Source organism: Lissotriton vulgaris, chromosome 7, assembly GCF_964263255.1.
Source record: "Lissotriton vulgaris chromosome 7, aLisVul1.2, whole genome shotgun sequence".
NCBI classification, from domain to species: Eukaryota; Metazoa; Chordata; class Amphibia; order Caudata; family Salamandridae; genus Lissotriton; species Lissotriton vulgaris.
Window position 1 is genome coordinate 1,728,551,882 of NC_141695.1, and position 22,578 is coordinate 1,728,574,459.

General features: G+C 42.7%; 1 protein-coding gene across 1 annotated transcript in view; it reads left to right on the forward strand.

The window, feature by feature from the left end:
• The window catches only part of LOC147706472 (solute carrier family 2, facilitated glucose transporter member 1-like), a 110,133-nt gene that overhangs the window by 24,593 nt on the left and 62,962 nt on the right, over nt 1-22,578 (forward strand). The window contains exons 2-3 of the mRNA XM_086929086.1: nt 8,520-8,592; nt 19,733-19,828. Of these exons, the coding sequence (XP_086785212.1) occupies nt 8,578-8,592; nt 19,733-19,828 (111 nt within the window). The 5' untranslated portion in view covers nt 8,520-8,577. The remainder of the gene's footprint in view (nt 1-8,519; nt 8,593-19,732; nt 19,829-22,578) is intronic.

A 22,578-nucleotide genomic window follows, 5' to 3' on the forward strand; every position in this document is an offset into this window, starting at 1 on the left:
ATGTACTGTTTAAAATCATTGCATCCAGATGGATTGAACATTACTGACAATACAACCTGATCACTGTATATGTCAAGAACTCTCAGGACTGCATTGATTCCACATTCCAAATGGAATCTTCACTCATGGTGCGTTTTGCAAATTCAGCTGTGTCATCTGTGCAGCCACTGAGCTTACCATCTTGAAACTACCTGAGGAAGGCGGAAGATGAAACGTTGTAGTGGAAATATATTTTTGTTCTTTGGTGAATCTATCTGTTTGTGTCACTTCTTTCTTGGATATTTTATTACTTTGTGACTCATTGTATCCTTTTGGATCCAGATTTTTGCCCTGGCTGGCTGTTGTTTTCTTGTGATCCTTCACCTTCAAGTATATATATATATATATATATATATATATATATATATATATATATATATATATATATATATATATATATATATATATACACACACACACACACACACACACACATATATGGCAAATGGTACGGTATAGTTAAGTAGGGTGATAGGGTGATAGTATTTTAGCTTAGACATTATTAGAAATTCTCCCCCAAAAAAACAAAGGTTGAAGTGACTTATAGTGACTTTATAGTTAGGATTTGAAATAGTACAAAAACAAAAGTTTAAAAACCCCATAAAACACTGAAAAATGTCAGTTATCGTTTTCTGAGCTACCTATAATGTGCACCCCTGCCATGCATTGGTGATGACCTCACATATTAGATAATTCATGACATGTCACGTAGCATCATTGATGACACTGATGACATTTCAAAATGACATCACTCATGACATCACTTGTGAGTCATGCCCCTCCTACAGTCAACAATAGTAATAAATACCATACTAACCTTGTGGTAGTGAAAGTGTTGCACCTTCTCTTAGTAGTATTTGTCATTGTCAACATTGTCAAATAGACAAGACCTTGTCATCCATGAAGTGTTATTAACTAGTACTCTTTGAAGTGCCTGGTGATTCTCCTAGTCGTAATTGCAATCTTAGAATAGGTGGCTACTGGTGGTTCCATGAAGCATCATTTACTAGTCTAGTGTATCCTCATAGTGCAGTGTGTTTTTCCTTCTAATACTGCTTGCCATTTTAGTATAGGTGACAGATGGGATATCCATGAAGTGTTATTTCCTAGTGTAATGGTCTTCAAACTTTTTCATGCCGCACCCCCCAGTGGAAAAAAACATCATTGGTTCCCCTTCAGACTTTTTCACCATTGTTCTATTAAATTGGCAGTGTTTAACCCCTTCGCTGCTCATGACGCGCTCAGCTTGTCATGAGGCACGGTTGAGCTGTGCTCATGACGAGCTGAGCTCGTCATGAACAATGGGGAAACTCAAAGCTCAGCATAGGAGGGGAAAACTCAAAGCAGCCAGGGTGTTAAATAGTTCTAGACTTATTTAAACATTGCAGTGGCATCCTCATACCATTTTAAAAATGCAATCAAATACACGATTGCCAAACATACAATTCTGGTCAGGCGGGCCTACTAACATGTAAAAGTATCAACAGTGTGATTATTAGAAATGGGGTGGAGATTTTGAAGAATACTTGGAGTGCCTTCCCTTTTGATACATATTCCCAGCTGGATATAAATGACAAGAGATGCTAGTGATGGCACATTACAAAGCAGCTTACTGTCGCTTGCTTCAAACCAAGCACTGCTATCAGAATGAGGCTTCTTTTAGCCAGAGACTGGCGCCCTTCCCCGCCACACCCCCAGGATCATTTAAGCCCGCCCTAGATGGGCATGCCCCACTGTTTGAAGACGTCTGTCGTAGTAAGGCACGGTGGTTCTTCTTCTGCTAGTTGCAATTGCCATCTTGCAATAGGTGAGACCTGGGCATCTTTTAAGTGTTTTTAGTAGGGTCTCCTTGTAGTGCCTGGTGTTTCTCCTTCTGCTAATAATAATTAGAAATTTTAAATGGCTTCTATGAATTGTCATTAACTAATATTCTTCAGTAGTGCATGGCTGTTCTCCTTCTCCTAGCTGTAAATCACATCATAGAGTAGGTGGGGCTTGAGGTGTTAGGCTTGAGCTTCCATGAAGTGTTATTACATTTTATCTCCTGGTAGTGCATGCTTTATCTCCTAGTAGCGTATGGTAGTGCATGCTGGTCTGTTTCTGAGTGATGGAAGTGTTTTAAAATAAATGAATTCTGTCTCAGAGTGGTGATAATTTTCCTAGAGATTCTTGCAGTTCCTTCTGGTGGTCTCTACCTATGCGTGGTACTACTGAATATTGACGCCAACAAAGGTGAGGTAGAAGAATATGGAGGACAAAACATTGAGGGACAAGATAAGTGCATTCAGGAAAGTGTATGCACTTACCTTTCGATATTTTGTCTCTAGTTATGCTTTGTACTGTTGAATATCGACACCATCAATGTTGAGATATAATAGAAAATTTGAGGACAAAATATTGAGGGACAAAATATCAAAAGGTAAGTGCATATAGGCAAGTACGGATTTTATATTCCTAGCTCCACATCTTCGTACCTTGAAGATATATGAAACGTGTTGGTACATGTATGTGGATGTAGGTATAGGAAATCCAAACTTACTTATCTGTTGATTCTTTTTAAATGATTTTGTCCTCTATGTTCTGTCCCACTGATATTGTGGGATCCATATGCAGGGGCCACACCTTACTTGAGTGGTGTTTGGAGTTCCTTTGTCTCAGGGCAATTCTGGGTTTCATATAACAGAGCGATTTACGATATTTGTGGTGGTTACCATTCCTCGCAGGTCAAGTTCTAGGGTTTGATCCTCTGAATGTTGTAGGGCACAGGGTCAAGACTGATTTGCATATGGCTGGGTCTGAACTGAGGTGGTGGAGTGAGCTAAAGAGCAATGATGGATTCAACCCAGATCTGTGACTAGGGGTGAGTGTTTGAAAAGTTTCAGCGCTCCGCCCATCATATCCTTGTGTTTACAGACACACAAGCACCATATCAATATTTGCACCCAAAGATACAGGCCCGTAAACCCTAGTCATGTATTCACAATACACAGACAGATGTACACACAAAATATTACACATCAACACGTACACACAAAGGTGTTGACACACAACAAGCATTTAATACACAGAAAATACATGCACAGATGTGGTAAATCAAGATATAATGCTATAGATCGCACACAAGTATATATGAAGGAGTTTTATACAGTGGCACTTATGCCTTTTGGTCACTTTGGATCTCCTTTTATGGTTCATGGTACCTCAGACTTTCATCCCTTCTTCGTCCAGTGCTCTCCCTCTGTGGGTCATTCACTTAAACGTTTATTGGTCAATTAGTTGGCAGATGTTTAACATAGGTCTCTGATTTGGACACAATGAGATGTCACTGAGTGCACAAGCCCTTAAGATTAATTCTGTATATCTACTAGAAACCAATGTCGTGCCTTATGGGCAGGTTTGATATGGTATCGTTTACCAAGGTCAAGGCTGCCTGGTTCTGAGGTCCTTGGATTGTGGAAGTGATATTGTTGGCGGAGACCAGAGCAGATGATGTTACTGTGGTCACGGTGTGCCAGGATGAGAACTATGGTCAACTTAATCCTGAGACTGGTGCAGTGAATTGGTTGAATTTGTCTGAGAAAAGAGAGCTGCATGATGACCCCCACCCCTTGGTACGGTGATGGCTTGTGGGGCAAAATTAGGTTAAATATTAAAATATTCCACAGTGGCCTTACCTTTTATAAAATGGAAGGTGGCCCTCAAGGCCAGAGTTTGGTCAATGGGCAGCAATTCAGGTGCAGAGTCTCTGACCTCTTATCCATTACTGAAAGCTGAGAAGGTCCGTTGAGTCTCCTTCTTTTCAGCCAGAGATAAGGGTGTCCCAAACCCAGCAGTGCCGGCCAGCTCAGAACAGCGTACATGAAATGTGTAAAGTGTATCCTTAAGAGGGTTCCAGTCAGGAGGAAAAAACACAAAGGGTAAAAACCCTCCTTGGCGATCGTGTAGCTCTCAAATATCCCTCTGGATCAAGTTTGCGCTATATAAAACTTTGTAAATTAAATCGGAGATGAAGATTAATACTGAAGTGACTAGCCATATATCAAACTCCCCCTTCCCATCAGGGAAAAGGAAAGGGACAGGCATAACACCTAGAACTAGAATCCAAAAGAAATTTGAACTGTTGGAAATAAAAATCAGGGACAAAAATAGTAGCAAATGGAGCAAAGAACAGAGTGAAAAATCAGGGAATAGAAGTGTGGTAGGACATCCAGGATTTGGAAATGTCTCTTTATAGTTGATTTAATCAGGCACATCCAGAAAACAACTCTCCTTCTTCTTCTCTTGGACACATCAGATAACATACTGTGGACAGACCGCCATCTTGGAAAGGGCAGATTGGAATGACATGAATTAGTTTAACAAATGCAGGAGCTCAAGTTTGACAAACTGAAGTGCTGAATGTTGGCATCCTGCCCCTACAGGTGAGAGGGCGAGCACACAGACACAAGAGCAGTACAGAAGGCAAGGACCCCCAGCCATGTTGAGTGTTCTTATTTCGCAACGTTCTGACGGTCAGCATGTGCAGTGCTCCTTTGTCCTCTAATGAATACATTCTCTTCTGTGTGCTGCTCTTGGCGCTGCTAGGAAAAAGAACAGGGGTTATGCCCAAATTACCCTCAGGTACATGAGCACATTACATCAAAAGATGTGTATGAATACAAAGGAGTACAGAGGGATCAATTCAATATTTATTTACATACAGGGATAAACTAAAAACCCTGATGTGTCAAAATAATTTTTTTGAAAATAAATTCACAAATCAATGCACATCCAGAAAATCATATGTTTCAATCATAAAATTATTCTAGTTGCATCCTATGTACAGTTTTGAAGCATGTGTGTGTGTCATCAGTGTACATTTGGAAGTTCATATTGTTGATGCTGTAGGAGCAGCGCCAGGATGTGTCGATAGATGTTGAAAAGAATACCCTTCTTGAGAAACACCACAATGCACCGGTGTGTGAACGATTTGACTAATTCGACCCTGAATTTTCAAATGTGGTTAGTGACAAAACAGACAAACATACACATATACTGATATTCAACAAGAGGATCACAACTTAAACCAGACTATGCAGTACCGCCAAGGTAGATTCTGCACCTTAATCAGAATGTGCCGCACAAACAAAGTTTAAAGTCCACATGATAAAAGTTTGTTATCTTTAACAGAATAGTATGGAAAGCTTCCTAAAGAAGATTTTATGGCCTCTATATGAGGTGGGAAACAGCCTTTACAACGAGGTTTTTACCACAATGTTCCTTTACCATGCATTTTTTACCACACATGTTTTTAGAACGCATATGCTTTTACACCGTATGCCTATACCACGCATTTATGGTAAGTTCGGGGGGTGTGGGTCTCCCTCCATGAATGCATTGTTCATATATATATTTTATATATATATATGTATATATATATATATATATATATATATATATGTATATATATATATATAACCAATGTGTGGTAAAAGCATATGTTGTAAAAGAATTAGCAATCTAAACAAATGCGTGGTAAAAAATGTGTGGTAAAGGCATGCAGAGTATTTCCCTACATTGTTCCTTCAGACAACTGATAAGATCTGTAGTCCTCCTATAAAGCTTAGAATGTTTCCTATTGTAGCTAACTGATAGATGTTGTCATTAACTATACTAGGTGATTTGAATGTATACTATGCAGTGTAGGGGATGATGATGTGTGAGAGACAGACGCGCTGCTTTATGGTTTTCAGCATGTTGGTAATTTTGAGCAGTTCTGCTGGTCCCTTTATGGTATTTCTTGTGATGCATCTGGGTATTGCACTGGGTTGTCCAGTCTGAGATTTTGTGTATATTTGTGGTCCTGAGATGGTATGGTTGTAGGGAGAGAGAAGTGGAGAGAACTATTCAGATGTACTTTATTATTATTACCCGACATATGGGTGTCATTGTGAGATGTAAAGAAGCAATCAGTTTGTATAGATATTTGGGATCTGCAGTGGTGGACTATATTAAAGTCTTCCAAAGTGTCCAGCAATGTGTGACATATATTGTCAGTTATTCCATGCCTGTTCATTTGGTGGTGTTTGTTTTCTTGACTGTAGAGCGCTGGTAATGAACAACCCTCATAGCAGATATGTCTTATGTGAATTTAAGAGGTATAGGTTTGAAGTCATCCTATAAGATCTTGGAATGCTTGCCATAGACGTGTGAGCATGCAGGGCCCTAGAAAATCTGCGTTACAATAGCATGACCAAACATTGAGTGGATCAGGGACGGTGTTAACCTCAAAGTATATGAGGCAATGTTCCCCTAGAGACAATATTAAAAATAGCACTTTAAAAAATACAGTCAATATGAAAAGACTGACTCGGAAAGGGAGATTGAGATTGGAAAGAGTAACTCAATAAATCAATTACATAGAAGTAATTTGCCATGAAGGCCATCAAAATGTAGGAAAATATAATGATGGCCAAAAATCAGGGAAATGATAAGTCTTAAGTGTGCAGCAAAATCCATAAGAGATCAGACAGCATTCCTAGAGGCTCAGGAAAGGTCCCTCAAAAGGTTCCAGCTCGCTCACAAATTCAATGTTTTGTTGCAGTTTTCTTGCATAGAAATTACAGGAACTGCGAAGTCAGCATGGTAGGATCATTGCTCCAACAAATCACATTTTCACAGTTTAAAATGTCACAAACCCCTCTCACTTTAGCACAAACACACCACTTGAATATTGATTTGCCCCTTCTGACCTAATATCGTCCGGATGTGTTGGAAAAAATACTAGTTACATAAACAACAGTGAACCATTGTGAAAGAATGCAATCCAGCGTGGAAGTAGAAAGACCTTGAGTATTGTTGCAAAACGGCTTTCCTCTAGTGGGCTCTTCAAGAACAATGTTATACAGAAATAAACAATCATCATCTTGCTGTATGTAGAATAAGGTGAGAAATATAAACACCTAATGAACATCATGACATGGCATCCTTTTTGAACTAACTTAGGTGTAGGTATCCTAAGCCAGAAAGAAACACTTTATCACATTGTAATGATTTGTTTTCAATTGCAATAGCTCCATGTCAAAATTCATGTGTGAATTGAGGTGGTGAATGACTAATATTAATGCACATTTTACTTTAAGTAAAAAAGCTCTCTCAGAATCTTTGAGGGCTTTTAATAGAATACCTGAAGACCTTCCATGATGTTTTCGAAGAACTACTATAGAACTGGTACAGGCACATCCATAAGTTATACAATGTGTTATATGACAGCCTGTAAGGAATCTAATAGAATATTTTAAGGTTTACAGTACACACTTTGAAATCCCTGTATGGTAATGCTGAGGTCTTCTACCGAAGCCTTGAACACCTCCTTTGAAAGCTTTGACTCTTTTATAATCTCTCTGTTAACTGAGATATTCTGGGCCAGATTCACAGAACTAACTTAAGACAACATCCTAAACTTACTACTTTTGGTATTCACAGAAGGCATTTAGTAGTAGTAAAGTTAGGATTTTTGTCTTAAGTCTGTCTTAAGCCTGTCTTAAGTTTGTCTTAAATTTGTCTTAACTCAAACTTAAGACAAAATCCTAACTTTACTACTACTAATTGCCTTCTGTGAATACCAAAAGTAGTAAGTTTAGGATTTTGTCTTAAGTTAGTTCTGTGAATCGGGCCCATTATACTTATTATAATGCTGTTCTTTTTCTCCTGGTTTTCAATAAACTCAAACTTAAAAAATAAAGTGTTGTATTATTAATATGTTCACTCACAAATGTTTTTATTAATCCAGTGTTCCAATTCCATTGGAACTCTCATTTAGAATGTTAACCACCTTGAGTCAGTTCTCTGGCACTTGGAAGATGGACAGTCTTGTTGCTCTGCTGCTGATTTTTATACATTAAACAATTTTGATTTAAATTGCGTTTACAAGTTCTTTCATAAAGGTTTGAAGGCTTTCTTCTTTCTACCAATCAACGCCTCCTACACAAATTTCATGGACCTCTTTTAGAATGCTTGAACACCCCCTAAAGAATATCTCAAGGCATCTTGTAAGACCATTGAAGGTCTTCTGCACACACTTTGAAATCCTCCCATGAGAGGTTTGAATGTATCCTAAAAATTACCTCCCTAAGATACTTTGAAGTTCTCATCTGCAAGCTTTCATAGTCTCCTATTGAACTTTCAAAGGATTTCTTTAGAAGCTTTGTGCACTTCGATGGATGTTTGCAGACCTCCGACAGAGACTTTGAAGTATGCCTGTAGATACCATGTATGCTTACTACAGGATCTGTGAAAGTTTATTGTTGAATTCTTGAATTCCTACTGCGGAAGGTTGAAGGGCTCCCGGGAGACATGGCTACTAGGCAGTGACATCACAGAGGTAGTGTCATGGTTACCATCTGCAGTCCTCCCTGGGCCTTTGGGCCTGGGAGAGAGATGGAAGAAAGGAGAATCTCTGATTGGATCACTCAGTGCTGTCCATGTTTTCTTCGAAACAGGAAAAAAGTCTATCTGAAAAACGGCAAACCAAGAAGACGTCACAAAACAAAACGTCCAATGTTGGAAGGCAAGGTAAGGACATTTTCCTTAATGTTAGATGAAGAGACGCTAAAGCAAGATGGATACAGATAATTTGAATGTTTCATTTGCTATACAAAGCTTCTAATTTGTTTGGAATATCACCCTTGAGAAAGAGATCTCATATACTGTAATAACGCTATACACGTCAATTTCTTTAACTACTGCGGTTTAAAGGAGTTTACACACATCTCTATGTGTTAAGTTGGGAATTAATCCACACGAAGACTTGAAAAGGATGAAATAGATTTATTCCAATAGTAAAGTAAACTCCATAACAACAACATCACCTTTCCCCTTACAACAACAATGAACAAATAAAAGAAAGAAGAAAAAAAAATAAAAAAAAAATGAAGCAATAATCAATATCTGATAAAATCGTTAAATTTAGCAGGTTCTCTGATAATTCTTCCATGTGATGAAATAACACGTGAAGGAAGGGCACTGTTAGGGATGGAAACAGGAACAGTAACATGGTTGCTGGATTGTTGAACTATATTATCAACGCTGTTATTGACAGTAATAGGGTCGTTCAACCAATGACACCACTCGAATTCCTCATTAGGTTCCCTCTTGAAGTTCTTGATAATACCTGCTTGATGGGGAGAAACCTTGACTAAGTGACGTTTGTTCCACCAACCTTTATTATCCACAAAAGCAGCGCCTTTACTGACTTTGAGGACTCTTAACGGGCGATAGAACTTTGATTCTCCCTTTTTACCTTTAATAGGTTTCTTAATTAAAACCCAGTCATCTGTAGAAATATCCATAGATGAAAAATTGGCTTTAGAATCAAACTTCTTTTTCATACTCAATTGATTTTTAACCACATTTTTGCGAACAGTGTCTAAATCGATACTCTCATCCCCGGATAATTTCTTGAGCCATGAGGGAAACAATTTGGAATGTGAACTCCTGTTTCTCAACAAAACAAAAGGAGAAACTCCTGTAGTGCAGTGGGGGGAAGTATTATAATGCCAAACTTTCTCCTTAATGAAATTAATTACGTTTGCACCACAAGCTATTGCAGTCTGTATACCCTCCTTGATCACTTTGTTTCCTCTTTCGACTAGGCCATTAGAAGATGGGGAATATAATGCAACCTTAAGTTGTTTAATGTCTAAACCACCAAGAAATTCTTTCATTCTATCCGAAATAAAATGTGTACCATTATCGCTAACTAGTACTTTAGGGGATCCTTCAATGTCAAAAACCTTTTTCAAAAATGAAATGGTTGAATCAGAATCAGGGGATTTGACAAATTCGTGGTACATCCACTTAGAATAGTAATCAACCAATAAGATGACATACTTACATTCCTGACCAAGGATAGAGTAGGGTCCTGAAAAATCAATTCCAACCTTTTCCCACACCGTTTGGGGGAATTCCGTTGGACATAATGGCATTTTCATCGTGTGCCAATGCTTATCGGAAACTAGACACTCGGGACAGGAATCAATTAATCTCCTGACCTGAATATCTAAGGAAGGCCACCAGTAGTGTTCCTTAATCCTCATAATGGTCTTGGTGATCCCTAAATGGCCTTTATGAGCTTCCTCAATAATTAAAGGTCGTAGCTTGAAAGGAGGAATAAATTTGTCCCCTCTACGAACAATGTTATTCTCAACTGAAAGTTCGCCCGCTATTTGTGCAAATCTGCGTAATTCGCCTTCTAAACACCTGGGTTCAGGCCAATTATGAGTTGTGTAGTGCATGACTTTTTGCAGAACAGGATCATTAGAGCCGGTTTCTTTCCAATCAACCTCTGACAAGACAGAAGAAAGATTACCTACAGCGTCAACCAAAGCGACACATTCAATATCCTCCGGAGACATGTCATCATCATCATCTTTAATCATAGAAAGTCTTGAAAGGCAGTCAGCTCTAAAATTTTTGCCACCGCTAATGTGTTTTACTTCAAAATTAAATTCTTGTAATTTACTGACTAACCTCATTAATCTGGCAGACATACAGGAAGAATCAACCTTTTCAAAAATGTAAACGAGTGGTTTGTGGTCCGTGACAAGTTCAAACTTCCTCCCCCAAATATATGTTCTAAACTTATGTACGGCCCACACGCAAGCCAAAGCTTCCCTTTCGATTGTGCTATACCTAGTCTCAAATGATTTAAGTGAGCGAGAAGCAAACGCCACTGTTTGTTCATTCCCTCCAACTTTCTGAGTTAATACTGCGCCTAGACCAGACATACTAGCGTCCACAGTTATGGAGGAAAGACAATCATCTCTAAATGCGTGAAGAGCTTTGGCAGACACAATTAGTTTCTTAACATCGTTAAAAACTTTATCTAGATCAGGAGACCAGGTAAAACTGCAGCCCTTTCTTAACAAACTCCTTAGTGGTTCTACCAACTCTGCATAAGCAGGGACAAATCTAGCGTAATACTCTGCTAGCCCAAGGAAAGATCTAAGAGAGTCCTTGTCTGATGGAGGTTTGGCATCTTCTATTGCTCTAACCACAGAGAATTTTGGTCTAATTCCTTCCCTAGATATGGTATGTCCTAAATAATCTAGTTCTTTTACTGCAAATTTGCATTTGTCTCCACGGACAGTCATTTTTTTAGACATCAAGATGGTGAGGACTCGCCTCAAAATCGTGTTATGTTCTTCAAAAGACTTAGCAAATATTAATATATCATCAAGGTAAGCTTGAACCCCGGGAACTTCTTTGAATAGTGAATCCATAAGTTTCTGGAAGACACTCCCAGCTGAAGCTAGACCAAAAGGGAGTCGTAAAAATTTAAATGCACCAAAGGGTGTAATGAAAGTGGTTAACTCTTGTGACTCTTTTGAGAGAGGAACTTGGTGGTAAGCTGACTTTAAGTCAATCAGAGAGAACCACTTAGCTCCGCCCAGATTAGCTAGTAGTTCGTGAATCTTTGGTAGGGGGTGGCAATCAACAATAATATTTTTGTTTAGGCCGCGTAAATCGGCACAGAGCCTAATCTCGCCAGTCTTTTTGCGAGCGACCACGATGGGGGCGACCCACTGAGAGGAATAAACTGGCTTAATAATTCCTTGGACACATAAATCTTTTAAAGACTTATCTAATTCTGCACGTACACTTAAAGGGACAGATCTGACTTTATGAGCTATAGGTTGAGCTCCTGGAATAAGTCTTATTTTATGTTCAAAACCATCAACGCTACCGACATTGTCACTAAATACAGGTTTAAATTCTTCCATTAGGAGTTTCACATCAACAGGTTGTTCAACAGCCATGCAGTCAATTCTAGTAATTGGTAACTCCCCAACCTTAACTGGATTGTCATCACCAGGAACTAGGTATAGGCCCATACGAGCTAGATCTTTCCACCCAACTATGTTCTTCCCTTTTTTAACTACATAGATTTTAGTAAACGTCTCTCTACCTAGACATTGTACTAAACCCTCAAAGTAACCAACCATGTCTACGTCTTTTTCTCCCAACGCTTTAGGGTTAACATCTGACTTACATAACTTCACTTCTCTCTTCCATAAATCGTAGAAAGTAGAATCTCTTAGAATAGTGTAAGGTGAGCCAGAATCAGCCATGACTTGTAAAGTTACGTTGTCGATAATAGCAGAACATAAAGGGCCTTTTATGTCATCCACTAGGCCATTGTCATCTAATGTAACCACAATATTAGAAAAAGCATCAGAGCATTCATCATATACATTGGACTCGATATAATTGACAGAAGGACTTTTCTTCACATTTCTGCATACCCCTTGAAAATGACCTATGTTTTTTACAGGAAGTACAGCGTCTGTTCATAGCAGGGCATCCCTGAAAATTACCTAAATGGTTCTTCGAACCACATCTGTAACAAATGGGGTTTTGTCTTCTTTGAGTAAATTTAGGGTTTCTGTTTCTAACATTTACAGAGCATACATCATTGTCTGTTTTGGGTTCAGAAGGACTAATTACATTAATACTCCCTTTAGATGACTCTGACATAACTTTGCTGGTAATTGTAGAACGTTCAATACTCAAAGACAATTCAATTACTTCATTAAGAGAAGGGTTCTTACAACCTAAGATTCTCTCTTTAATTTTCCTAGAAGAACAATTAAAATCGAATTGGTCTCTGATGTAATTGTCACAAAGGGGACCAAATTCACATGTTGTGGCTAGTACCCTGAGAGCTGAAATATACTCCTCAACCTTTTCACCCTCATTGTGTTTTCTAGAATAAAAATTATGTCTTTCCAACATAATATTTGGTTCTTCAGCAAATTGTTTCTTTAATCTGGCTACAGCTTCAATGTATAAATCCCAATTACGATCACCACTTTGGCCAGTAGGAGGAGGAATAGGGGGAATGCTTTTAAAGATACGTTGAGCGGCTTGGCCTAAACAACCAAACAGAATGGCAAATTTGCGTTCAGGAGAAAAATCAACCGCATCAATAGCAACAATGTGGTTTTCGAATAATGAAAACCACTCTTTCCAAATTATCTCTGGGCTTCCTGGCTTATTTAGGAAATGAGGAGGTTGTGTGATGTGATGAAAATGAAGGTTATCCATACTAAAATAGTTTCACAGTAATACAATTGAATATAAATTAAAATTGATAATTAACAGTCAGTAAAGCGTGCACATCGCTGAAAGATGTGCTGTAAATGTAGAAGTAGGATGAGGTACTAAAATGAATTGTTAATTAAATAACTCTGGAACGTGTGCATCGTTGAAGTAATGACCCAAAATGAATAGATAAACAGTTAAGTAGAAAGCGTGCGTATCGCTGAAGCAATGCGCCAAAATGATAAGTTAAATAAATAACTTTAAAGCGTGCGCATCGCTGAAGAAATGCGTCAACATGCAAGGTTTAAGGATTACTTTCAAAGCGTGCGCATCGCTGAGGAAACGCGCTAAAAAAAATAGTTCAAGAGTTACCTTTAAAGCGTGCGCATCGCTGAAGCAACGCGCTGAAGACTGAATTTGTAAGCCGTCTCACCGTTTCAATCTTGGCTCACCGTGTAAATAATGAAATCGTTGGACGCGATGATTGTATGAAGGAATACAGTGGTTGGCTGGAACGTTAGCGAATCACCGTGGGTGAAACAAACAAAGACGACCTGCAGTTTACCAATTTTGAATAGGCAATCCTTATTGGTGTCTTCTTCATCGACGTCTTTTGGAGGAAACTTGGGACGGCCAATCCTTACGCTTTACGCTTGGTATGAGTCAATCGCGCATAAAGACCTTGAATTAGTAGAAGGCTTCGTTGACAAGACAAGGTGAGTCTAGAAATTTGAAATCTAGACGAAAATGTTGCGTGGTTATGGTGTGGAGTTTAATCCCACCCTCGTCGCCAAATGTTAAGTTGGGAATTAATCCACACGAAGACTTGAAAAGGATGAAATTGATTTATTCCAATTGTAAAGTAAACTCCACCCGATGCGCGATGCTTCCGTTCAGTGAGGGATCCCAACGGAGACTGGACATGCGTTAGGGAAACCGACCGAACGGCCGCATCGCACGAGGATGCCAAATCAAGTAATAACATTACACGCGACCACACACACGTGGTCATACATTCAAAACAATACAACAGTGTAATAGCTATTCACGCGGACCCCCGCGTGAATAGCGCGAGTAATTTAAAGTGACCACTTAAAGTGACCACTACACTATGTGCACTATTTTTTGATACATAAATTTGTGACTTCTTCGTAATTGGCTCTAATCTCAGCTTTGCCAAAAACACTGTGATCCTATTTTTTGTTAACAATTTTGTCAGATCATCCTTTTAGAAGTCAGGTGTATTTGTTTTTCAGAAATGAAAGAGGCAGAGACCACCCCTGTGTTCAACATGAATAGTACAGTTGCCCTCCGTTGTCCCCCTGAACGGCAGAAGTTGCGATTGAGATACACAGGTCACTGGGTGTCACCACTGGACTATCCGCAACCTGCTCCCAGGCATGGACATCAGCCAAGGGCATACTGTGACCAGGCACCAGATGTCCAATGGAGATGAGACATGGCCCACATTGTCCTGCCCTTTACTGACTCCAAAGAGTGTGAAGTAAACTAAGGGCCTGGTTCACAAAGGTAATCTTACACCGTAAGTGTACGATAGTTTGCTAGTCCCAAAGAGATTTACCAGTAGTGGGCCCGATTAACAAAGGTAAACTGAGATGAAAGTCTAACTTTACAACTTTCGGTATTCACTTACGGCATTTAAGAGTAGTAAAGTTAGACTTTTGTCTCAGTTTCTTTCTCAGCTGAACTTAAGACCAAAACTTAAGTTTATCTGAGACAAAAGTCTAACTTTACTACTTGTAAATGCCCTTTGTGAAAACCAAAAGGCGTAAAGCTAGGCTTTCGTCCCAGTTTACCTTTGTGAATCGGGCCCAGTATCTTTACGAGTGCGGCGTCGCCACACATTAAAAGATCTTCCTTTTGTGTGCTGAGACTGCACTCGCAAAGATACTACTCATAAATACCTTTGTGAATGGCAAACAATTGCAAACTTACACAAAAGTCTAAGTTTCCTTTTGGGAATCAGGCCCTAAATGGAGGGAGTCAATTATTTAAATTTAAAATGCCACATTATGATGGTGACAAAGATGTCTATCATGATTTCAAGGTGTTTATTAAATGCCCTATTCACTGCCAGGCCTCATCATTTCCCTGCTCTGACACTACCCATGGCTTTCCATCATACCATGTGACCAGCAGCTTCAGACATGGCTGGCCTTGTTTTTGACCAATGGGAAGTGATGTACAGCGTCAGTCCTGCATTTGAATGCTCTCCTTGCCAGAAACTTGTGCAGAATAATTTCTCTGGGTCCTGCTCCACATCAGATCAACCTCTGTCCCAGCTTCTCAGATCCCATATTCTGTTTAGGTCTGGCTGCAGACAGCTTTATCTGTCTACCACCAGAGCTTTTGTCATCAATACAATTATAAAGAAGTATAGAGAGAGGATGGACTCTGTTCAGCCTTCTTCAGTCATTGGCTTTGATGTGTTTTTCATGGCATAGTTTGCTGTTGCTTGGATGGGCTGTCTGGAAGTGTCAGGGCGTTTTGAGGATGGTTACATTAGGTGGTCCTTCTTATGAAATCTGCAGATGCACCGTGATGTGCAGCCTTAGCCAGGCTGTGTTTGATATATTTACTTTGCTGCCCACTGACATTTCAGTTGCAGACGTGTCTGCACTACTTGCTATTGAGATGCTTACGCCTATCATACAATGACGTCACAGTGCATTCACTACTTGCTTTGATTTATCCACTTGTTTTACTTTTGGTGTCGCAATAACATATTGTATTTAGTGTGCTTTTCACACAGTATCTACAAGCAGACACACAGGCCTTCCTAAAGAGCAGGAAACAAGTTGACCTTTTGGCAGAAGTATTTATAATGCAATATTTCATCCACAGTGGACTTCAGATTATTTAGCGTCTACAGCAGAGAGCCTCGCAAAGTGTATTGTGAATATACTGATTTGTGGCCCTGGGACCCTTGCTAAACGCGTGTTGGGGTTAATTTCTGACTTTAGAAAGACTGTTGACTCATTACTGTTTCATATCTGTTTATCACTCGTTTTTTAGGTCTCGGCTAGCATAGGCTGCGCACATGCGCAGTCTCGCTGGCGAAATTTAATGACTCTGAGTAGCGAGGGTAAACCCCGCTCCTCTTCTCCATTGGCTGGCCTATTAAACAGCGGCCAGCCATAGGAGAAGAGGTCTCAGTTACGTCATTCTCTCGCTCTAAGCCCCGTCTTTTTGGGATTGGGGGGCGTGTTTTTTAGTTTCTTTCTACCCTCTTCTCCCTTGGCTGGAATGGTAAACAACAAGTCAAAAATACGCCCATTGTTTACTTTCCAGCGAATGGAGAAGAGGGAGAAAGAAAAACACTCCCCCCAGTCTGAAAAGGACGGGGCTTAGTTCCTTCGTGTTTACCTCATCCTCGTCGCCTCCTCTCCCCCCACCCCTCTTCTCACCTCTCTCCTCTCCTTTCTCATGGGCTCCCCCCTCCTGTCCTGGCCGGTGCGCTCCCTGGCTGCCGCTGCTGCTGGGCTCTGTGTGTGCCCGCCTTCCGCCAGCTCCTCCTCCCCCCATCCCCGGCCGAGACAGAGAAGGCTTCCCCCACTGCCCTCGGTTGTACCCCCTGCTCCCGCCTCTGGATGTGGGACAGGGCGGAGCCCTCCGGAGCCTCGCGAAAAGTGGCAATGGGAGGCGCGCAGCCCGCCCCGCCGCCGGCAGCAGCAGCAGCAGCATGAGGACCAGCAGCGTCAGCCCAGCCACTGCCGCCAGCCCAGCCCGAGCTGCCTGCACGCCGCCCAGGCTCTGAAGCGCAGTCCCGCGCTCCCACTACGGTGCTTCTTCTCGAGCGGGAGAGCAGCGGGCTGCCTCCATTGCTGGTCGTGTGGTGACCGGGGTGTGGGGTTTTAATGAATTATGGCACAGAGCAATTTGTAGTCGACGGCGGTACCCGTCCCGGGACCCTGGGTTGCCTGGGCCACGGGGGCTTCACCCGCATGGTGTCCGTGGAGTGGGGGTTTACATTGTAGGCAGGCCCTTAGCTAGTTGTATGCGCCGGACGGGGGCCGTGGGTCGCCACGGCAGATGTTCGCGAGGGCTTTTGCCTTAAGGGTGACCGGGGAGTGTGGTTTTCTTTTGTCAGGCCCATAAATAGTTGTAGGACCGACCCGACTCGGAAAGGTCGCCGCTGTTGCTGGCGAGGGGGCTGATGCAGATGGGGACGGGAGTTAATCGCCAGTCTCTTTGCGCCTCCCCCCATGAATCGCCGGACAGTAGCTACCTCCGGCTCCATGTCGGCAGGATGTGGCAATCACCAGTTGGCCACTTTCTGGCTCGGACCCCAACGCCACGCCTAGATTAGCCTTTCTCTCGCAGGGGGAGGTAAAGGCACAGGGTTTCCACAAGTGTGAGTGGATGAGCACGACCGAGGGACCAGCTCTGTACTTTTCTAAGTGCTCCTACCTTGTTGCTGTAACCCTCAGTGGGGCCAACCTCGCAGTTCCGCCCCGTGCAGACCGCAGATGCCGAGGGGAGGAGGACATGCGAGATGCGCTCCAGCCCCTTGACCTACTCGGCTGGTCCTTGGTGTCTGCCCCAGGTGAATGCAGGCTCCGCCCTCTGCTTGCTCCGGAGCATTACGGGATCGGGGGGGCTAACTATCCATGGGTTCTCGCGGCGGTAGAGCCGGACAGCTTGAGGGTGCCCCCGGAGTCATGCTTCACTCTATCTCCCCTGGCTGCATGCTGAAGATCGGTAGCGTGCAGTCTGCTGAGAGGGTGTAGAGCTGCCTCACGAAATCGTTTTCTGTAGAGGCGAAGGCTGTTTTCAGGGCTGCTCAAAATATGTTTACATGAACTGTATTTAGGTCTGGTGTTGGTGGTATATAGCATTGCTGTTGGCAAGATCATTATTAATGGCATTCGGATCCTGCCAAGGAATACGTACCAGCGCAGGCGTGTGTTGGGCTGGGGCGGCAGGGCTGAAGAGGGCAGGCCACGCTCATTGAGCACAAGGGCGCCTGCCCTACTTGGGGCCAGAAGTGAAATTTCCGGTGATTACAGGGGCAACCCGGACACCTTTAGCAGCAGTTGAGACCGCCCGCCAGGTTTGGCCTTCCCTGTGCGGCAGCTGAAAGGGGAATAGGGTGAGAAGGGTCCCAAGTTAGAACAGTGGCCTAGCGAGTGTGCCACCTCTCCCGCATGGCTGTGCAAGGTGTGGTGTGTGTGAGCCAGCCTGCTGTGCTGTATATCTCTGGGCCTCGGCAGACCAGTCTGTTCCCCAATCCAGGCGAGGAATGCGCTCTCCTCCCATATTCTCAGCCAGCCTCCTCCGTCACTCCCTCCCACTCCCTCCTCCTGCAGCCTCTCCCTCCCCAGGGTAGCAGCCCTCTCCTGGCCCATCCCCAGCCCGCCCCACAACATCACCCAGCCTTCCCCGTCACTGTTCCCCACCAATATCAACAGCACTAACTAGAACAATATGGTACAGTGCATTTAATTCTTTGTGTTACTACAATCGATGCTGGCCTGGACTGTGCGCTCTTTATGTTTTTAATGTGAAGATTTTTAATTTCTTTTGTGATTTCATATAGCGCTAACATGGGACATGCTTTATGGTACCCCAGGAATATGTATGATTTCATACTTGTAGAATGCATTGCAGCTGGTCATTTCCGAGTGAGATGTAGCTCCTTCCTAGAAGTCAGTGCCTGTATATCTCTTTGCCAAGCAAAAGAAAACTTTGGCAATGCCATTGCGCCTCACCGACATAGGAGCGATTGGCTTTGTCAATGTGATTGTATTAGCCATGTTGTACAGTGTGGCTCTGTGTGTGTGGTTCTGTGTGGCTCTGTATGTGTGGCTTTGTGTGTATTTGTGTGGCTCTGTGTGTGTGTGTGTGGCTCTGTGTGTGTGTGTGTGGCTGTGTGTGTGGCTCTGTGTGTGGGTATGGCTCTGTGTGTGTATGTGGCTCTGTGTGTGTGTGTGGCTCTGTGCATGTGTGTGGCTCTGTGTGTGGCTGTGTGTGTGGCTCTGTGTGTGTGGCTCTCTGTGTGTGGCTCTGTGTGTGTGGCTCTGTGTGTGTGTGTGGCTCTGTGTGTGTGTGGCTGTGTGTGTGTTGGTCTGTGTGTGTCTGGCTGTGTGTGTGTATGTGTGGCTCTGTGTGTGTGGCTCTGTGTGTGTGTGGTTCTGTGTGTGTGTGTGTGGCTCTGTGTGTGTGCAAATGCAATAGGTCACGCATTTGCGAGAGATTAAGCTATTGGCATTGTAAATGACAATGCCATTGATTTATCTGTTTTCAAAGCCAACACATAAATAAAAATGTTGTAATTTACAATGCCAATAGCTCTAACTTTTGTAAAGGCAAGACCGTTGCATTGTAAATGCTTGTTGGAATTAGGCCTTAAAACTAGTGTCGGTTGGATTTGACAGTTCCTATAAGAATGTGGAACTTAGCAGGAAACCCCATTTCTGTGCCATGCCTCCTAATTTGACTTTACCACACAATTCAGGCTGCCTGTAGTGGCAACTACTATCGAATGAACTTGTCCCAGTGAATGTGGCGGTCACTGCCTGGCACTTTCCCAAATGTGGACGTTGGCTGCTTTTTGCCTGAATTTTTGTGCATTGTTTTCTGTTTCCAGGAAGTGACGTGGACCCTCATGAACTCTGTCTTCTCGTCTGTGCTTGGCTCTCTTCAAATCGGATACCACACCGGGAACATGAACACCCCTCAGATGGTAAGGCAGGCACCGGGGCAGATCACCTATGTGTATCCTTCAGAGTACAGGTGTGTCGACCTTGCAGCATTATGCAGAGGGTATCTGCATATATCTGCATATAGGACAGCTTGTACAGACACACTGATAACATGAGCAGGTGTGGGCATGCTGTCACGTGCTGCAGGTGTAGTTTATGCTTTAGAGCAGGCTTCCCAATGAGTAACTCGTGAGCTACGGATAGCTCTCAAGCTACATATAAGTAGCTATCCTGTGTGCACCCCAGCCTAGTAAATTAAAGCTTTGGCTTGGTTAAAAAATATATGTACACCATATTAAAGATTATTTATTGGAGACAAACATTTGTGTATTTTCAGAACTCATACGGTGATGTTTGGAGCAAAATAGTTGAATTTGTAAAATATTTTAAAACTGATATTAGAGGGGAATAAATCATGCAGCGTTGGGGGGGGGGGGGACTTACTGATATAATTAATTACATTGGTGCCAGGGGAATTGCAGCTCTGGCTATTATGTATTACTCACATAGAGGCATTCCACAGTGTCAAAGCCAGTTCTGTATTATTGCTGGCAACCCTGCCCGATGCACTGAGGCGATCACTGCTGACAATCGTTCATGGCGTGGTCACCAATGTTCTCTAGTCTGATGTGGTCACTATTGGAACACCGATAATATTAGTAGCTCAGTGGGTTTTCACTGACCGTAAGTAGCTCTTATTACAGAAAAGTTTGGAGAACCCTACTTTGAAGCCTCCATGTGGAAAAAAGAATAAGCCATAACAAACAAGCACTGGCACACACAAAAGATAGTAGAATGTTCCTGATGTCCATTGCTTGGATTGTGCTGTATTGTAGTATTTCTATTGCAGTCTATATCCACGAAGAGGCTGTGAAGTGTTCTGATTTAAACGGGATTCCTGGCGCCCTTTCGAAGTGCTCGCTTGGTAGGGAGAGTGTGAGGTTGTGAGAGATTCTCCATATGGTGCAGGAAGCGATGCTGCACATACACCTGAGATGTTACTTCGAGTGTAGGAAACAGAGGCTGCTGTACATGTCTAGCATTTTGAGTAATGCAAAAACAACAATTGATGGACAGAATGCAGAACAATGTCATACATTCACCCCAGTACAGAGATCTGGGCCTAAATCCATCGTTTTTTTGCACTCCCTACCACCCCAGTTCAGACATGGCCATATGCAAATCAGCCTTGACCCTGTGCCTCATGGGAACAGTCCAGGCCGAACTGCCAGGCCAGGTCTCCCCTGGACTGGAAACAAGCATCCAAGGACCGGTTTCTGGCTATCAGCCGTCTTCAGCCAGGACAGCTTGACTCTAGTAGCATGGAGAGCACGGGACTCACGTCTGAGCATACCCATCCCGCTCGGGGTGACAAATGCAAAAATAACAGTTGATGGACAGCATTTTGGGTAGTCAGGCTTCTACAGTTCGGTTAGTCTCAGTGAGGCAGATCGGCAAGACTGAAGGAGGAAAGATAGGGAATTAGAAAACAATTATCTCCCATCTTCATAAAAATGGCATGAGAACCCAAAAAAGGAGATAATGTTCTCGAGGAAGTTGATGCATAGAGGAAAAGGAGATATCCATGTACAGAGCCTTGAGGGATGCCAAAAGTGAGTTGGGTGTGGCAGCTTGATATCGCACAATTTCAGTGTGCGCCTGCAAACATTACTGGTGTTTAAAAGGGTTTTATACTAAAAGAGGCATAACTTGCTACAGCATGTTATTGAAACACATTTCTCTCCTGAAGCTCTTATGAACTGAACTCTTGTAAGCAGAACAGAGGTCGAAGTAATTGGGTACTAATGGGAACTGAGTTCCACTACTTCAATCTCACTATTATTTGCCTCTAAACCTTTTAATAACCAATTTAACAGTTTATCCCTGGTGCCACACACATCTGCACCACACTAGTTACACTTCCACTATATTTTGCTTCACTTTGACCTCTGGTTAACATTAGTTAAGTAACATCGGAGGTGTCAGTGGAAGCTCGACCCTGAGGGTGGTCTTGAGTATCCCACCATGGCGTGGAGGGTGTGGTTGTTGTTGACCAAGACGTGCATACGCATGGGTGGGTTATGTGGGCCCACAGTTTGAATGGGGTTGTCTGCCAGTGCAGCTGACTGCCGCCTTCTAGCACTAGAATGCAGAGGAATTATGCTATGGTTTGATGACTTTCATCGTCGCCCCTTTGCCAGCTACCTCAAAACGTGAAGAAATCAAAAATAAAACGATAAGAAATACGTTTTATTATCCTTTTATTTTTCCTTTCCTGCCAAGTCTTTGGGGGCGGAGCCATAGGGATGACAGGCTGCAGGAGGAGTGGTAAGTGCACTGTGATCAGTGCGTATGATGGGTCCACCGGCCAAACCGTCATGCGCACTGAAGCTGACTCCAACCAGAGCTGCATTGCCCGGTTGGAGACAGCAGATACAGGCTCCCCGTCTTACTGGGAGCGCAAATTCAGATCGCTCTAGCCAATCCTTATGCTGCTTCCAGCAGCATGAGAGCAGCGTCAGGATTGGCCGCAGTGGAGTCCGGGAGCCTGTGCCTGTGGAGGAGAGTAGCAGAAGAGCACTACGCGGCCACTGCAGGCAAGTTATTTATTAACATTTTCCCCCGACCCCTTCCCCCCGCCTCGCAACTCTTTGACAACAACAGCCGCTACTGGAGCAGGGTTCTCCAAAGTCGGCCCTGGCGGGCTGGACTCATGCCAAATGTTTAGCAT